Below are 18,423 nucleotides of genomic sequence, written 5' to 3'. Positions count from 1 at the left end.
AAGCATTTGCAACACTTCTGGTACAAAAATCTCTGCATTTCTTGTGGGTTTTTTAGCACCTTAAATTACCGTTACCAGTATACATCTCTGTTTCCTGGAGCTGGATTCAGTTCCTGTGGTTAAAATATACTCAGATGAAAAGAGCTTTTTGTTGTAACAATCTATTCCCTGTGATGCTCACTGGATATTTCTGTAAATGGGAACATTGCAATTCCATCCACCACTTCTTAAGGTTAGAATTCATGGCAACTATGGTAAAAACCTTTCTTCTGAAATTTATTTCTGTGGTTAGCTTTTATTCCACTGCCTGCCCTTTTTCTCATAAAAAACACAATCTTACATGAAAAATCAGACAGAGGAAACTTTAGAAAGTTACAGGTTACAAAATCCAGTTCAAAGTCACTGTTGTTGCAGAGGTGTCGAAAGTAACAATTCATTTCTCTCCCTACAAGAAGGTGAGAAACTGACGTTGGGTTGTAAGGGGGGAGAAAGAGGGAAAGGCACAAAAATGATCAGTACCGTATTTGATATTCTGACAACCAAGGTAGCTGTTTTCAACTGTTTTGTAACGGTGTATTTAGATTAAGAAAAAGAGGACCCCCACCTCCGGGCATACTTGGCAGTAGTGTATTTCTCAGTAAGCCTCCAAAGCAGAGAAGACTAAAAATACTGAAAGTTCTGGAGGTGTCTTAGAGGAAGGGGAGGTTGCTTTTAATGGCACCTTTCTTTTAAAAGGCATTTAAAGTACTTTCAATACTAGTGCACATTGCTCTTGCACCCCGGGAAGAATCCTCCTGAGATGTAAATGGCCTCTGCTGCGTTCCTGCTCAGCCTCATTCTGCTGCTGCTGCAGACTCTGTACAAGCAGAGGAAGAGCAGTGGTAGCTCCCAGAAAGCTCCTGTAGCCCAGGCCTTGCAGGTTCAGGAGTTGTGGTGTCTGGTCACAGGCCGTTTCCATTAGGAGCAGGATGGGGAATGCTTTCTGCTGCCAGTGGCCACAGTTAATTTTACATGCTGCTCCTTGCCCCCCCCCCCCCCCCCTTGTTTTTCCCCCTCTCTGGAAGATTAACTATAAAAGTGAATGAGTTATATAGTGACTTTCAGTCATATGTAATTGAGAATTGTAGATGTTAAATGTACTTTAGATTGGAATTTAACCATAAATTAAATGTGGTTATACCTACACTGCTTTTTACATGTGGTACTTTGAATATCTGTTAGCATAGAGCAAAAAGGTTAGGTGTCGAGTACATGCTATTATAAAGAGGGATGGTCAAGTGGTTATTGATTACCAAAATCACTGTCTTAATATGCCCTATTCCAGGTAATTCTTCCATCGAATGTCATTGATGACTTACGCTGTTTTGAGAATATTTAGACTGTAGTTGTCATGTATGGTGCCATACTTTCTATTTTACTCTTTTTTCAAAACTAGACCAGCTAGGAAAATATAGGTGTGTCATTTGCAGCAAACGGTTTGTTTTGAATAAACTATCAGAAAGCAGTCATCTCTGTCTGTGGCAATGTTTTTAAGCGTGCTGTCACAGATACATCTTTGTGGCGGTGCGTAGCCATGCTTGCTTACTCTCTGGAAAGGTAAGCTTTTGAACAGCCTGATCAATGGAAAAGTGATCTCTGACACTGTTAACATGACTAATGCGCACACAGTGTGAATAAAACTCTGATTTTAAAGTGGTGTTATGTTATTTCTTTTCCAGGTTGCACGACTTATGGAAATGGGATTTTCCAGGGGAGATGCTCTAGAAGCTCTGAGGGCTTCAAATAATGACTTAAACGTAGCCACTAATTTTCTACTGCAGCACTGATGGTTTTCTGTGTGAAGGAACGTCACTCGATGCGTTTGTACACATCTGAAAGAGGATCAAAGCCACCTGCTGGACAGACTCATGAAGGTCGTCCCCGCAAGAGCGTCAGAAAGGAGAAACTGGCTCCGCGTGACTGGTGATTCAAAGTGATATTAATGAATGATGTGAACTGGTCCCAAGCCTTCAGATCACTTGGTGGTTTCTAGTCTGGTTATCCTTTTCAAAGTTACTTTAGTTTCTACTTATTACTGGGTATCACCTAAATTTATTTTTTAAATAAAGTAGGTGGTTTTTCTTCTTGTAAATCCTTGTTAGACATGTTATCAGACTTAATGACTAGGAAAAGAAGCTCCAACAACCACAACAACTAGATTTACCTATCAATAAAAATCGTATTTTCTTCATTTACCAGTCTAATTTCTCTAGCTTACATGTTATTTTACAGTATTTGATTTTTTATTACAGTAATAAGAGGTTTGAAGATCACTTCATTTTCAACTCAGTAAAGGGTTATGGGACTACTACGTCATTCTTCAGAAAGTTTTAGTAATGCCTGTAATATTTTCTCTCTTGAATTCCTTTTTAAATAAAAGTTGTCATTCAGCACATAATACACAGATAGGATGCAAAAAATTCATGTGCGTATTGCAAGCTGCGGTAAGTGACCACTGTACATTTAAATTTTACAAACTGAGTAAATTATTATTCAGATACAGGTCATGAGGATACTCACTGGAAGCAATAAAGGTGAATCAAATGATACAATAAGATCAGAACTGAAATGATTTGAATGACTTCCGTGTCTAATTCAGACAGACTTCTATAACGATGGATGTATGCTCAGTGTCCTATGTGCTAGTTTCATTTTCTGAGCTGGCTACATACTGTCTTAAAAGAAAATGATAAAAAGCTAACTTTTCTATATATAGTTCTAGTTTTCTACTGTCAAAGATGTGGATGACCCTGCATTTGCTGAATCCTCGCTGTCTGAAGCAACTTAGTGTTGATCATAGACTGGAATATTGACCTTAAGGGTGATTCAGGCTAATGCCAAGGTAGTACAACATTGGTTTTGAAGTTTAGATTGATAAATAAACTTACTTGGCTTGACTCTCAGAAGTGCTCAGTATTAGCACCTCGGGAGTTTCAGGAGGTGGGGTGGAGGGAGGTGAACATCTCTATAAAACCAAGCTGAAGTAATACAAGATTCCAGACTGTGACTCCATGAAACCAATCTACTCATGTATCTCAAGCATTTAATGTATGTTTCTGTATGTACTTTTGTTTGTACATTGTGTGTATGTATGTGTCTATTTATATACACACAGGCATATTTAATACATATGTACGTTTAGAATAAGATACAGGTCATCAGAAGCATAACAAAGGCAATAGCAGGTGCAAAGGGGAGGAGGCGAAAGAATACAGGAGAGAGAAGGATGTTTTGAACATCTAAATGAACATATGTGTTACCAAAGTACAGACCTGGGCAGTCTCACTTGGCCTGGAAAATATACTGGGAAATTACAGGACAAGATTTAGGGAGAGGGAGATACCTTTCTTTTTTTTTTTCTTTTTTTTCTCTTTTTTTCTTTTTTCTTTTTTTTCTTTTTTTTCTTAATTGACTGATAAAACTGAAAAAAGTCCTTCAAGCATACAAGTCTTTATCCAGAAATGACATCAAATTTGTGCAGCTTTCGGCACATGACATAATTTTTAATAAAGTCAATGTCCTGTATGTGGTTTTTAGTATTTTCCAGTGGGTGAAATAAGGGTTTTTTGGAATGACCGTGTGTTTTCCTGGGCTTTGATCAACCTCCTTCAGGGTGTGGCTTGTTGCTATGATCACATTATTTAGGCAGGGCCTGCTTTTTAATTGAAAGGTTTTATTTGTGTGGAGCTTGATGTCTCTGTGTAGGCTAGGGACATTTCTTTATCCAGAGAACTCTGGAAACCTGCTGTCTTACAAAGGAAAGGGCAAATGTAAGAAAAAAAAGCCCTACAATAATTTGTATATGTAAACTAGTTAAATATTTTGAAACAAGTACAGGTTTTAATTTTGAAAACAAGTACAGGTTTTGAAACACACAGATTCTTCCTTCACAAATATTTTATCAAAAGTAGCAATAAAGACTAGTGAATTACTTCAGAAGTCAAATTTTGTCTGTAGGAAGTAAAGGTCCACCTAGCTCAGAGTCAATCAAATATGACCTGTGCCCTTCCCAACATTGCCCTGCTCTAGGGACAAGCACAAAGAGCGCTTATTCCTTGGAATTTTAAAACAGGTCGAGCGACACCCGGGACACGTAAGCAGATATTCTCCAAGTCTAAATCCTTTCTCACTAATATCTATACAAGGGGTATCCAAACGTCACAGTTGTTTGGAAAACCCCATTTTGCTGGGCATTTCGCAAAACGTGATCAAATATAAGGGGTAAAATTTCAGGTCTTGGTGATGTCAGTTGAGAACTCCCCTTAACAGTTTGTGCTCAAAATGCTTCCAGGGTTGTGATTTCCATTAAAAAAAAAAAAAAAGAAGAAGTGGTAAAAGGAGGGGTCTCAGATGCCACTGAACACAGTTCCTGTTTCTTGCAAGAACCATAGAAGAAAGATTCACACGTTAGAGCTGGAAAACAACTCGGTTTCCATGTGATGGTGAAACTTTCATGGACCGTTTCTGGGAATGCAAGAAGTGTGTTCTTCACAGCCTACACGGTGTTTGTCCAATACAGTTTTGAATATCTCATCGCACAGTTTCTGTTTTGTGTGTGACCCAACGATATTTTTTAGACGGCGAGAGAATGCAGAATACTTTTCTACAGAGAGGATTTTAAGTCCCTAGGAAATTCACGCTGGGTTTAGTAAAGACAAGATTTGGTATTTTGAAATAAAAGTAGTTGCTGCTGTTAAAATTTCTCTGCTAGACTGGGAATGTTGTCTTTTGTGACAACATCGGAGTAATTTATTGGGGACTTTCCTAGACGTTATGTGATACTTCGAAATACACCCACAGCGAGGTTTGTATTTGTGGAAATCTGCCTGATAAGCTGCCAGGTTCTCAAGCCTTAACTTTTTGCTAAGATGGAGAATGATTGGGCTCCGTACCTACCAAAACCATTTTCCTCTCCCAAAACAAGTGTTAAAGGTTGCCTGCTACTTACGTGAGCAAATGGGCTGTCCCAGCGGGTTCATGTACCGACCTGTGCTGTCTAGCGCTTGTCGGTGCCTTTGTGAACATGCGATGGAGGAAGGGCCTTGTTATTTTTGAAATAAAAGAACAAGCAAGTAGAACGTATTGCGAGGTCTGGGCAAAGGGCAACGTTTTTGGCTCTCCTGTTTGTGTATGTGTATACATACACATATATGTGTGTATGTGTGTGTATATGTATGTATATATACAGAGAGTGAGTGAGAATGTTTATGTATTGGTTTGATGAATTTAACTGGAGCTAAGAGTTTGTTGAAGAAAATTAAAAGTCTGTATTCAAAGACTCCCGTCTCTCAAACACGTGTGTATTTGGAGTATATATGCAGTTGTGAAGGCACCCAAATTTGAAAACACTCAGAACTACAGCTCTCATGTTGTAGGGGAACTGCGTCTGTTTGAGGATAAAAAAATGCATGGTATTCATTTGAACTAAGAGAGTTTTTTGATACATAAGTGCAATTAATTTCTTGCATGTGTTCTTCCACAGGAAAAACCTGAAAGATTAGCTTTAACTGGGTAGCCATAGCAATAAGTATTTTATATAAATGAGTATAAATATATATGAGTATATAATAAATGAGTATAAATACCATTTTATTAGGAGAGTCACATGAACACACAAGCACTATATGTGTTTATATATATGCACGCGTATATGCACATTTTATATATGTATGTGCTAACTTAAAACATACTGGATTTGGTTTAATTTTTAGTAGGATTACATTCCTCCTGTTTCCATATATAAAGGGATGCTTTAACTATAGAAAGTCCAACCTTAAGTCCAAGTTTTCCATCCAAATATAGGACAAGAAATGGACGATGGGAGCAGAGGAACAGTACGACCTGATGAATGGGTGTGACTGGTGAGAATCTCAACAAATTGGTAGTTCAACTGTTGTCATTTGATTTTTTTCCAAAGGAGAGTTTTAAGAGGAAATGAGAAGTTAGCTGGGCTCACGCACGTTTGTAGGGGACTGTTTCCAAACCTGAAGGGTAGCGTTGGAGAAAGCAGGAATATACATACTTTAAAAGTGGGTGAAAAATTCCGGGACCATGGCTGAACAGAAAGCAGGGTTTGGCCTTTTGACCAGAGATAAGTAGGGACCAGAAATGTCATTTAAGATTAGCAAAGGAGAGGACTTGAGGGAGATGAGGGAAGTGGAACTGAGCAAAAATGGAGTTTAGAGAAAAGGGGCAAAGCAGAAGATAGGCTGCAGAGGACAGAAAGAAGAGGCCTGCTGAGAGGGGTGGGCGGCTGTCACATTGCGCTTAGTTCAATTTTGAAAGAATTCACAGAGATTCTGTGTGGAAAATGCAGTATTAGCCGCAATATTGTGGCTAATCTTGTACTGAAAATCCACTTTTTTTCCCAGGGTATCCGATAGGACAATCCTTCCATTTTATGTAGTCAGTTTTGCAGGAGATGGTACATGTAAGCGAGAGAGAAAACGGTGTAATCCCAGCAACTCGGCAGTGAAGCAAACCCTGGAGTCACCACAGTATGTGAGAAAGCAGATGTTTCTGGTTTTCAAAGCACAGTTAGTCCTGCCAGCCTGACTCTTCTCCCGGCACCCCATCCCGACTGCGGAGAGCCCTGCTCCAGAAAGGACACGGCTCCCCGCAGGTCCCACCGCTCTTCCCACACAAGGTTGCTTATAAATCCCCGTGCCATGAGAGCACACGACCTTCTTGGGGAACAAGCGTCCCGCCTAAGGGATCGAGAGGTGGATCGAGAGCTTGTGCATGTCCCTCGCTTTGCTTGCCGGGGGGAGAGGCATGCGTGCACCTCTGAGAACCCAACGGTTGCCCACATTGCCTGGCCCAAACAATCACGCTGGTGCTTGCTACTTGGCGGTGAGAAGCTTTTATTTTAAGTAGATATGTGCTTTTTTACATGACGGTATTTTACTGGCTTACAGAGATGGATGTCGCGACGTGCAATAGCTTAAATTCAGGGCAATTTAAAGCACAGACTGAAGAGGTGTTGTACAGCCCAGTTTACTAACAGGTGTAACTGTAACCAGGAGCTGTTGTCCCCCAGCATTTTCCTGGAAATTTATGCTTTTAGCTGAAAGTGTGAAGTTTGGAACTGCTGTTAAGGGAAAAAGGCAGCGCTGTTCGAGCTCCGTGTGCTTATTTGCATTAAGATACGGCTCGTCGGCCAGGCAGGTCGCCTGCCAAGATCCTGTCTGCTTTGTGCACTCCATTTGATTGCATGAGCTGATCCCCCTTTAGCAAAGTTTGGAGAAACCTGAAATACGCTGCATTAGAGGGCTTTGGCTCACAAGGGGGTTTGAGCTACAAGGCTCACAGCGTGAGTTTGCTAAGGGAATCTCAGTCTGCACCACGTACGCATACAATCTGTACGCTTGCACACAGGCATGCTAGTAGTGTGTGACCACAAAACGTGTACTCACTGCCCTTAGATAAAAATGCAACCTCCCCTTCTTAGAAGACAGAAGGGCAACAGGCTGCAGTCTAGGGTGGAGCAAGAAATACCTGCATGTGGTGCAGCAGTAACTCTGGAAAGCCATCAGGGATCCCAGTGTGCTGGCGTGCACTTGCCTACGCTTCACAGCCTCCTCCTTAGGAATGCACCGCGCTCCTGCGTGGCAGCAGAAGCGTGGGGGGAGCACCAGCTGCACCTTTCTTTTTTTTTTTTTTTTTTTTTTTTAAGATTCGTGGGCGTATTTGTAACCCCGGGTGAAGGTCTCATCTCCCTCTTTCGGCGGGAACCGGCGTTGCCCCTCTCCTCTCTGCAGAGCAGCACAGCGGAGGCTGCGCGGAGCCGCCCGCCCTGTGGCCGCGGCCGTGGGGCGGCGCTAGCGGGGCGGGAGGCGGCTTCTGGGCCCGGGCCCGGGCGCTGCGCCCCCGCCGTCGGCCTCCCCTCCGCCGCCGGTATCCTCCCGCCCGTGGCAGCGGCCGGGGGGTTCCGGAGGCGTTTTCAGCGCGGGGTGGCGGGGGCGGAGCGGGAGCGGAGCGGGAGCGGCAGCGAAAGGGCCGGCGGAGGCTCTTGGCGGGCTCGGCCGCGGGGCGCGGCGAGGAGCGGGAAGGGCGCGGTGCCGGCGGGCGCTGCTTGGCCGCCGGGCTGGGCGGGTGCAGCGGGCGTCGGGCGAGGAGCTCGGGCCAGGCCGGCGAACGGAGCGCAGGGCGAGCGTTGCTGCGCCTCTGGACAAAATGCTCCGCGGTTGCGCTTCAGTGTAGCGATGTGCGCCGTTTCCCAGCGGCCAGGGAGCACCCCCCGGTGGGTGGGCTGGCTCGGGCGATACGGGGTTCCTTCGGCAGTTCTCCTTTGCCCAGGCTCCTTCTGACCCGTTCTGCCCAAGTGCCTTCCCTCTCCATCCCTTGGGTTGTCCCCTCGGCTCCAGCTAATTGCCTGCCATCCCCAGGTGGGTATTTTGAAAAGCAAAGGGCCCCAGGCCGGGGTCAGTGCAGAGGAGGGAGGCTGGAGCCCTCCTGCCTGCTGCCATTTTGCAGCACTACATGCAGCTGTTCGCCCACTTCCTTCTGCAAAGGCTCTCGCTGGTGGCAAGACGATGAAAGGTGGGAATACCTTTATTAGTAAAATACTTTGGAGAAAAATAGAGCCCAATAAAGGACAAACGAGGCCGAGTTTATACTCCACCTTTTCCTGAGAAGGCTTCGTCACAGGTTTGCTTTTGCGTCTGCCATAGGCTCCGGCCTGGCAAAACACCTCTATGCCTTGGTCTGGAGAAGGAGAGTTGGGCACCGCTGCAGACCTGTGCTCCCGTGCTCATGTGGAGGCTCTCCGAGAGGGGTAGCTACGTACCGCTGTTCTCCTGGCAGCCCCCGCCGCAGTCATACGGGAATTTGTTACAAAGATGCCAGAGCCAAGCTCTTCTTAGCACAAGTAGGTGGTGTTAGGGGCGACGGCCACCAGCTGTGGATGGGGAGGTTCAGACCGGGCAGTGGGGAAGATGTTTTCATCCAGAGGCGGCTGCAGCATGGGAACCATCACCTCAGAGGGAGAAACCTCCTTGCCTGGAGTTTCTGAGCCTCAGCTAGACGAAGCTGTGGCCAGCCTGACATCATGCCAGCCATGGTCCTACTTTGAGTAGGCTGTTGGATGAGGTGATACAGAGAGGTCCCTTCCAGCCAACACTTCTTTGATAAATTAACAGTGCACCAGAACTGTACAGCAACTACCAGCCTAGCCAGGATCCTTTAGGGTGTTCAGACCATTGATATCCTTATATTATTGCGTACCAGCTCTTCCTTGTCATTGTAACATGCTTTTTAGGACACAGGCTCTCTTCAGGCCAGCGCTGAGGTTAGACCTGCTCAGATAATCTCCTGAAAGGACCCGCTGGAGTCGCTTTCCCACCTGAATTATTTTAGGCATCCCTCTTAGCCTTCAGGATGCTACAGTTACCCGTACCATAAGTAAAACCATCATCATCCAAAAGCTCGTTCGTGCTCATTTAAACAATAAAGGGCTAAATGTGGCACTATTATTAACTTTCTAGCCGTAAAGAATTGTTATTACATTAAAGAATGATTTGTAATAATCAAAAGTGTTCATGAAACTTCTTCAGTTTTACTTTTCAGCAAAATAAAGCTGCTTTTTTCTACTCTTCATGTGTGTGTGTGTGTCTCTGTCCCTTCCAACCTCAAACATGAGACCAGCCATCCCAGGAACTGTGAAATCCCAGGTGTGGTTCTTTATCATGGTACAGCGACTTCAGAAAAGAGCCAAGTAGGTCCTTGCTCCTGCCAACTTTCTCCTTGTCGCATGGGCTCAAATGTCAATGGGAACCCGACATCTCGGGGCTCCTCCTCTCGCTCTGGCAATCGTCATGCATAACCTGCCCTTAGCGAGGCTCTCGGACTCGTCATGGCGCCAGGTTCAAGCAAAGGTCAGTGAAGGTCACATAAGGCCACCCTCAGTTCTCATCCCCTTGTCCCCTTTCCTCCACTCCCTTCAAATTAAGGAGGGGTGGGAAGGTTTCCCGGGCGAGTGCCCTCAGGGCAGGTTTGCAGCCTTACAGCCCAGCTGCTAGGCAGGCCAGCCCTGGCATCCCCTTCCTGGCAGCAGGTCCCGGGGCGACCGCAGTGCCGTCAGCTGCGAGGAAGGGCACCCTGGGGAAGGGGCAGCCGCCCGAGCAGCGGACACAGGAGCACTCCCAGGCCGAGGAGCACTCCCAGGAGCTCTGCAAATTCACATCCTCGCCCCTCTCCCTTGAAGAAGAGCTTTACTGGCAGCTCCCTCACTCTCTGCGCTTACTGCTCACTCCATGCGGTGCCCGGGTGCAAAAGCGGGATGCTGGGCAGGGGGAGAGCAGAGCTGCCATTTGTCAGTGCAGGGAAGGAGCTGTAGGCGACTTTCTGCATAGAAGTAACATCCCAGCCTGTTCCTGAAACACCCCGAGTCTGTGCGCTCCATGCCGGCCGCCCCGAGCCCCACAGGGATCCTGCCCCAACACTCCAGGAGCAGTGCAGGGGACGGGGACAGAGGTGCAGGGACAGCCATGATGGTTACCGGCAGCCACTGGCCCCGCAAGGGATGTGGGACAGGCGTGGGAAGGCGGCGTGGTGCGGTGCTGGGAAACCCCCAGCTGTGTTTGCCAGCCAGAGCGGTTGCACAAGCTGCCTGCTCTGGGGTTGGGATGAAAACAGGCCTCTCTGTGCTCCAGGATGGCAGGTCCAGCAGTGCTGAGCGCAGAGCCAGGCATGCAGAGCCAGGCAGGGCTGTGTCCCGGCTGGGTTGGCTTTGTGAGAGCCCCCAGATCCAGGCAGGGGAGCGATGAAGCCTGTCGGAGGTGCTGGTCCTGCTCTGCAGCCCGGCTCCGGCTTGTGCCGTCGGCAATGGTCCATAAACTGCAGGCCAGAGCGAAAGGGAAGGGTCTGCACTGCTAAACAGAGATGGAGCCGGGTGGCTGGCTGTTGCTGTTGCTCTCGGAGGGGGTCTTGGCAGTGGAGGAGGTGGCCATCGAGCCGCTGTTCCTGAAGATGCGGAGCAGCCTCCGCTTGTAGCCCCGGAAGGCAAAGAAGTAGATGATGGGGTCGATGCAGCAGTTGAGGTTCATGAATGCCACAGTGACTTGCAGGGACATCTTGAAGGCTTGCTGCTCGCGGCAGGACGGCTGGTAGAGGATCTTCCTGACCATAAACTGGACGATGTTGAGGTGGTAGGGGCTGAAGCAGAGGAGGACGGCCAGCAGCACCACCAGGATGACAGTGAAGGCCCGGCGGTGGTGCCCGTTCTTCACCGTCAGTGGGTTCTCCTTGGCCGTCTGGCAGAGCTTGAGGTTGATCCTCACGTAACACACCAAGATGATGCCCACGGGCAGGAAGAAGCCAAGCATGCAGGCCCCCAGGAGCAGGTAGGGCAGCTTGGGAATCTCCTCGAAGTTGAAGTACTCCATGCACGTCAGCTTGTCCCCCATCCTCCGCGTCATGGGCCGCAGAAGCAGCGGCGCCGTCTGCAGGAACACCAAGGACCAGATGAGGACGCAGACGCCCCTGGCACGGCTCATCTTCCGGATCCTGCCGGGGTGCCTGGTGCGCACCACGGCGATGTAGCGGTCCACGCTTACGCAGGTCATGAAGTAGATGCCCACATAGGTGTTCATGTAGAAAATGAAGGCTGTGGCCCTGCAGAACCAGTCCCCGAAGGGCCAGTCGAACTCCAGGATGTAGTAGGCGATCCTGCCTGGCAGTGCCAGGGTGAAGAGGGCATCGGAGAGGGCCAGGTTCACCAGGTAGAGGTCGGTGGAGTTGAGTTTCTTCTTCCTGCGCTGGAAGGTGATGCAGAGGGCCAGGATGTTCCCACAGGCGCCAAACACCAGCAGGGCAGTGTAGAAGAGGGAGAAGGTGACTTTGGCGGAGAAGTGGTGGTTGTGCACGTTGCAGCTGCTCTGGTTGCTGGCGGTGAGGTTGGCGGGCAGGAACACAGCCTCTGCAACAGCCATTTCCGCGGTGCCTCGTGAGCTCTTGCCCTCTCCCTTGGAATAAGAACAGACATGAAACTTGCAGCTTATCGATAGCGGGAGCGGCACCCATAGGGCTGGCCCTTGGCATGAAGAGAAAGGCCTGTCCCCTGCTCCCTGCCACCCCCCTAGCAGTACACAGCTCGAGTAATTTGGAAAAACGCATCTCTTGTGATTTCGGTGTGAGTGTCTCAACAAAGGCTGTGACTCATTGTCATCTTCTTGTCACCAGCTCCTCTTATTTTTGTTTTTTGCAGCCCAATCAATACCAGAAAGGGCGGGGGGCTGGGAGGGGGAATCGCCTGTCACACAAACAAGGTCCCAGCCTCATCTGGCGGCAGCGATGTCGTTTATTCATCACGGCGGGGGGAATGGGGAGCTTCATTGAGAAAACGCCCAGAAAGCGGCGGGGCTGGGGGCGTGGGGGGGGGCTGGAGGGGCCGGCGGGCGGAGGTGACAAGGAGCACCTTTGCCACCCTGGGGCTGGGACCAGAGCGAAAACAAAACTGAAGAAATTCAGAGAGAGGAAAAAACTCCCAGCCTTCCCCAAAAATCCCGCGCCCCATGCCGGTCCGAAGCGGGGAGCGGGGAACACCCCGGCACCAAGCCCCCGCGCCCCGCACGCCCTCCTGCCGCTCGCCCTGCGTTGGGACACGGGTCCGCGCCGCCCGCCGGGCCGGGGACAGCGGGGCTCCCCCGCCCCGGGGCTGCAGCAGCTCCCGGGGTGCGCGTCCCGTCCCGTCCCGTCCCGTCCCGTCCCGTCCCGTCCCGTTGCCTTCCGTCCCTTCCCGCCCGCCCCGTCCCCGCCGCGGGTCCAGCCGGGGCGGCCGCCGCGCCCCCAGCCCCGCCGCTTACCGCACGCCGCCGCCCCCGGGGCCGCCTCCCGCCGCCGGGCTCCGCCGCGACGCGACGGGACGGGACGGGACGGGACGGGGCGTCCCGGGCACCGCGCTGCCAGCCGACGACGGCGGCGGGGACCCCCGAGGGGCTGAGATGCTCACACGCACACGAACACGCACGAAAGAGAAATCAGGGGCTCCAACCTGGGAGCAGCGGTGCCGCCGCCGCCGCCTCCTCCTCCTCCTCCTCCTCCTCCTCCTCCTGCTCCCGCCCGATGCTGGGGGGGGGGGCAGGTGCGGAGCCTCCCTGCCCGCGCCTGGCCGTCTGTCTGTCTCCCCGGCCGTGTGAGCGCCTCTCGGGATTCGCTCACATTATAAAAGCACCGTGAGGTCTGGGGTTTTTTTGGTTGTTTTTTTTTTTTCTTTTTTTCTTTGAGGGTTAGTAAAAACGTGTGTTCTTTCTGGGTGGTTTTTTTTTTCGGTGTGTGAGAGGCATTTTGCTGCAGCGGGGCTTATTCTCAGTAGTGGCTGCACTGGAGAAGACAAATGACTGTACCTGCGCAGCAATCGCTCCTGACATCTGAGCCGACTTTGGGTTTTACTCTGAAAATTTCTACAAGGATGAAAAATGCAACTGAACAATGAAAACAGCCGTAGCTCTGGTTCACGTGCGGTCCAGAGGGTTCACCCCTGGGCACATATGTATGGCCACGGCAGCGTGATCGGACCATGGCACCTTTTCCGATAAAGTCGGGACGAATCTCCCGTGGAGCTTATTGTGCCCGTGGCCAGCCCAAGCCACGCTGTGCGTGGCTCCCCAGGCTGTAGTGAAGCCCGGATTTGCCTTTCGTACACACACGGAGAGCCCACCAGGCACGGCTCCTTGAGGCAGAGGCTAACCTGAGCGGAACGAGACAATTTGCCCTTAGTGGAAAAATATTTTCATTATTAGGATGATATATTGTGTGGTGAATGTAGGGCAAAGCCCCTTGTCTCAGCCGGAGCTCTCAGAGCAGTCTCCGTCCCTGCAGGATGCCGGGCAGTGGAGAGCTCTGATTTACCCCACGGCCCCGTGTGCGGGTGGCTGGCAGGTCCGTGGCATGGCCGGGGAGCCATCCCGAGCACAGCAGCCCGGACCATGGCACAGTGCTGCAGGAGATGGGGCAAGGCGTGTGGGCAACCAGCATGTCTCGCAGCGGGGAGAGAGTACTTTCCTCCCCAGCACTTCCCAAAATGTTTGCAGAAGCGCAGCCTGCCCTGTGGCCAGCGCGATGGCCTTCCCCACAGCGGCTATTTACTGGAGATCACTGGGACTTTCAAATCCCAAGAGGATTTTATGCTCTTTTTAGTGGTTTTGGGGGTTTTTTTGGTGGTGGTGGTGGTGATGATCATGCTTGTTTTCTTTTTTTTTCCCTCCCCAAAACTCCTAATAAACTAGGAAATTCCCATCATGGGACATTCAGAGTGCTACTGAAAAATACTGAGGCCAAAAAATATCAAGGTTAAGATTACAGTTAAGCTAAACTTAAGTTTCTCTCCAAGCCAGTAAAGCTCAACCAATTCTTTAATTGCATAATATTTATAATGTTTTACAACATAGTGGCATTAAACTCAGTACTAATCTGTGTACTCATGTACGGTGAGTCATTTGTATAGAAATTACACAGTGAATAATATTGCCATGAATTACTACAAGTTGAAGGTACCTAGCAAGAGTAATAGTGAAAATTTGCTAACAACCATCTGTTAATGGAGATACTTTTGTTGTTCAGGGGTTTATATTGCACGAAGGGAACAGTATGCTAATGAGAGAACAACTGCTGAGTAAATCATAAAAAATATTCCTTAGTAAGATGGGGATTTTCTACAGGCACGACTGTTAAGAGTTAAGCTAATCAAACTTGGGTGGGGCTCAAATGTTCTTGAGCTGTTTCATCATGACCATGGAAATACCCGATGGATATAACATCACAGAAGTGCTACCCCTACAGATGTCCTGAGCCCACACCAGATCCCGGACTATCCTTTCGTCTACCTAATGCACTGCACGAAATACAGCTGCGGCTGAAATAAATACGGGTCACCCTCAAGTCAGGGGTCACTGTGGCACTGATGGCGGCGGAGCTGACACTTTGCCCACGAAAGGCTCCTGCCCACCCTCGTTATGCTCTCTCGCATGAGAGTTTTATCTCCACAGATTAACACCGTCGAGGAAATAAGTCTGGGATGAAGCCAGGCAAAATGCCATCACCTTCCAGCCAGGTGCCCGCACCGCCTCGGGCATTCATCGGTCGCCATCACCAGTGCTCCACGATGACAGGGTGTTTTGCGATGCAAATTCGCACCCGGGACTTTCTCCGTGCAGTCAAACGCCCCCCGTACAATCCCTCCCATCGCTCGGGCTCTGCACTCACGCAGGCGCTAAAAATGGAGCTGCAGATCCCAGAAGGGGAATTACGTGCGGATAACCCAGCAGCACCGGCCCCACCACTAACACGAACGCTGGGGACGGAGGGCTTCTTGTGGGAGCCCATGGGAGCGGGAAGGCATCGCTGTGCCAAAGGGGGCCTGGATAAAGGGGGGTCTGGGGGGGTCAGCCCCTGAGCGGAAGGTGAGGTCCTTCCCGGGGAGCAGGCAGAGAGCGGGTCCTGGGGAGCCAGAGGAGGGAGATGCCCCAAGTGGCATCATCACCCTCACAAACAGGCGGAGGAGCCCAAAGGTCCAGGTGACAACTGCATCCAGGGACTTGGGAATAAGGAGGAGGGAAAACAATGCTCTCTGCCTGATTTTATTTTTCTTTTTGCAATGCGGAAGAAAGGAAGTGGGTTCTTCTTTTGTGCAAAACATGCTCCTACCCTGCATGCAGCAGGTGCCGTGCTACAGGAGCGCAACCCAGCTCCACCCGTTCGCACAGCTCCGGCGGCCCCACCAAACCCAGCAGTGCTGCACTGTGCCACGCCACAGGCTACGACCCCTTTCAGATGGGGGTGCAGGACTGGGGGGACCCCCTTCCCAGCTGGTGGGACCCAGCTCCCTGCCTCTGCAACGCTGGGTTAGCTGGGTAGCTTCTCTCTGCTACCCCCCCAGGCAGCGTAGAGAAGCCCTGTCCACCCCAGTTTGCAGCCACCTCATTTAAGAGATATTGCCCTTCACTGAACCCGGTGGTTGGACGAAATGTGGTGTTGGATCTGTGGTGTGAGGTTCAGCTTCAAAGCTGGGTCCAGGTTTTCTTCTGCTGTGTCCGTATTTGCACAAAGCCACTTTTCCTCAGGCCCAGCAGGGAGCAAGTGAAGGGTCCCGCAGCCTGGGTACCTGTCCCAGGCGAGCAGGAGCTGCTGTCCAGGGGTGTCCCTGCTGCCAGGGACCCGGCAAAGGCGTGGGGGACACCTCCTGGGGAGGTCCTGTGCAAACACTCAGCGTGGAGGGTCTCTTTCCTGACACGTGCATCATGGCCATTAACCACGACACAACCCCAGCCAGGTCCCTGCCAGGCAGCCATCCCACACTGCTTGCCTGGGTGTCCATGCTGCCCTTCCCAGAGCCAGCTGTTGGGTATTTCGGGGTAGACGTGCACCTCCGAGTCACCACGGCTCTCTCTCACATCATCCTCTCAGAGGACATCGCTCTCGGCCATGCCGTGAAGGCTCCCTGCAGGCCCTTCTCCCTCCTGGAGGCCTTTGCATGGACGTTTCATCCCAGCCCAGCAGAAGAGCCAGCCCGCAGCTCCTCCGGGGTCAGGTCCTTCAGGCCATCGGCCGTGAGCCCGGCCATGGCAGTGGGTGTGATGGGCGAGGAAAGCTTGCAAAGAGCCGTCAGAGCTGCGGTAGGGAGGTGTTCGCCCTCGCACGTGCTGGGAGAGCTGGCACCGGGCTTGCTCCAGAGCTTCGTCTTCGGGTGCAAAGCCACACTTGGGAGTGCTGAGGGTGTTGTTTACACCTGGTGGGGTTTCCCAGAGTTGAGAGATGATTTGGAGCTGGACTTTCTGAAGGCAGAGCAGCATAACAAATGAGGTAACAGCCCCTTCACGGAGAGACGGCAGGAAGTTTGCGCCTCCTCTTTCCATTGTATCATCACCTCTCCCTCTTTCCTTTCCCCATTGACTTTGGTTACCTTTTCTCTCTTCTAGTGCAAAACATTTTCAGGAAGCTTTGGGTTTAGACACAAAAATCTCAAATCCAGGTGCTTTCGGTTTCGATGCAAGAGGCAGGGATTTTCCACAGCTCAGCCCCTGGATCTCAGGCCACCACTAATCATCTGGTGGTAGAGCAGAAATGAGAACGTCTGATTTTAACCTCCACCTGTCCATTCAGTAACAGCAGCTATGTGGGGAGGACAACATTTGAGAGGCTTTGACTCAAGATGATGGGAACTGTAGAGAAAGCAAAATCTGTACTGAGATTCCTACCAATTTGTGCCAACAACGTCAAGAAAATAATTACCGGGGGTTTGGTACGCTTGAAACCTAATCTGGCCCTAAATCTAAGTGGGAAACACTGAATAACGAAGCAGTTGAGATCTGCTTCTGCATGACGTGACCTGATCTATTCTGCATGTGCAGCACCAGCTCTGGAAATGATGTCGCAGCACCAAGTCACGACGCCGTCAGAGGAGCGGCACAGCTTGCTCCAACATCCCCAGCGGCAGGACACAACGTGGCCGCTCCAGGAGCTGCTTCCTTCCACGTCCCCTCGCCTTCAGTCCCAAAATGTGGGCACAAAGGCACGCGTGTGGGCCACGTAACCAGCACGGTTTCCATGTGCCTATGGTTTCGCTGAACCCGGCGGCAGGGAGCGGGTAGCTATGCAAACAGGGGCAACTCTTAGTCATATAGGTCCAGGCATCTTGGCAGGAAAAATACCAATGAAATTCACATTATGAAATAACTTCCTCCAGCGAGCATGAAAGGCACTTGTTCCCACGCTGCACTGTGACTTAGAAGCTCCATTTTGATTTTGCAGGAATAAGATGAAAGTTTTCTTGGTATCTGATTTCTGTGGTTAAAAACAATGTTTAAACACTTGTTAAAAAAAAACAGCCATAAGGCAAGTTTGGAGAACAGAGGTCCTATTTTTATCTGTTTTTTCTTACACCAGGGCCACATACGCTATACGTGCACACACATTTATAACGGGCAGCTATGACACGAACAAAAGCAACCGGTGTAGAAGACTGTGCTTGGTGCAGAAATGAGTGTTCATGATAGAGAAAGTGCCAAAAATGTATCTTAATTGAGTCTGGATCTCCATGCTCCTATAAAACAATTTCTTTTGACAGGTCACCTTCTTATCTTGTGACTCGTTAGTCTTTGGGGTTTTTTTTAAATTGCCATTTATTCTTCACATTCACTGTTTAAGGCATGTTATGACGAGGTTTGGTCCATGTTTAACACGTTCCAGGTAAATTCTATGACAAGTGGAAAAGTTAGCATCCTCATGAGCATTTCCATGGGGTGCTCAGCACGGTGCACCAATGCCTCACAGATACACAGAATGGTTGAGGTGGGAAGGGACCTCTGGAGGTCATCTGGTCCAACCCCCCTGCTCAAGCACGGCCACCCAGAGCCGGTTGTCCAGGACTATCTCCAGATGGCTTCTGAA

The 18,423-nt window shown here is 49.9% G+C and overlaps 2 protein-coding genes across 2 annotated transcripts in view; one reads left to right on the top strand and one right to left on the bottom strand.

Moving 5' to 3' along the window:
- The window catches only part of UBAC2 (UBA domain containing 2), a 106,114-nt gene extending 100,823 nt beyond the window's left edge, over nt 1–5,291 (top strand). Inside the window, exon 9 of the mRNA XM_072849943.1 lies at nt 1,719–5,291. Coding sequence (XP_072706044.1) covers nt 1,719–1,826 — 108 coding nt within the window. The 3' untranslated portion in view covers nt 1,827–5,291. The remainder of the gene's footprint in view (nt 1–1,718) is intronic.
- Nucleotides 5,292–10,910: 5,619 nt separating this feature from the next.
- Nucleotides 10,911–12,956, bottom strand: LOC140648210 (G-protein coupled receptor 183-like). Its single transcript, XM_072853880.1, has 2 exons — nt 12,843–12,956; nt 10,911–12,002 (listed from the first exon to the last, which is right to left on the bottom strand). The coding sequence occupies exon 2, from the start codon at nt 11,967–11,969 to the stop codon at nt 10,911–10,913; it is 1,059 nt and encodes a 352-aa protein (XP_072709981.1). The 5' UTR covers nt 11,970–12,002; nt 12,843–12,956.
- Between the last annotated feature and the right edge of the window lie 5,467 nt (nt 12,957–18,423).

Source organism: Ciconia boyciana, chromosome 1 (assembly GCF_034638445.1).
Source record: "Ciconia boyciana chromosome 1, ASM3463844v1, whole genome shotgun sequence".
Lineage (NCBI taxonomy): Eukaryota > Metazoa > Chordata > Aves > Ciconiiformes > Ciconiidae > Ciconia > Ciconia boyciana.
The sequence above is the reverse complement of the archived record's forward strand: the minus strand, read 5'-3'. Positions and strand labels throughout refer to the sequence as shown.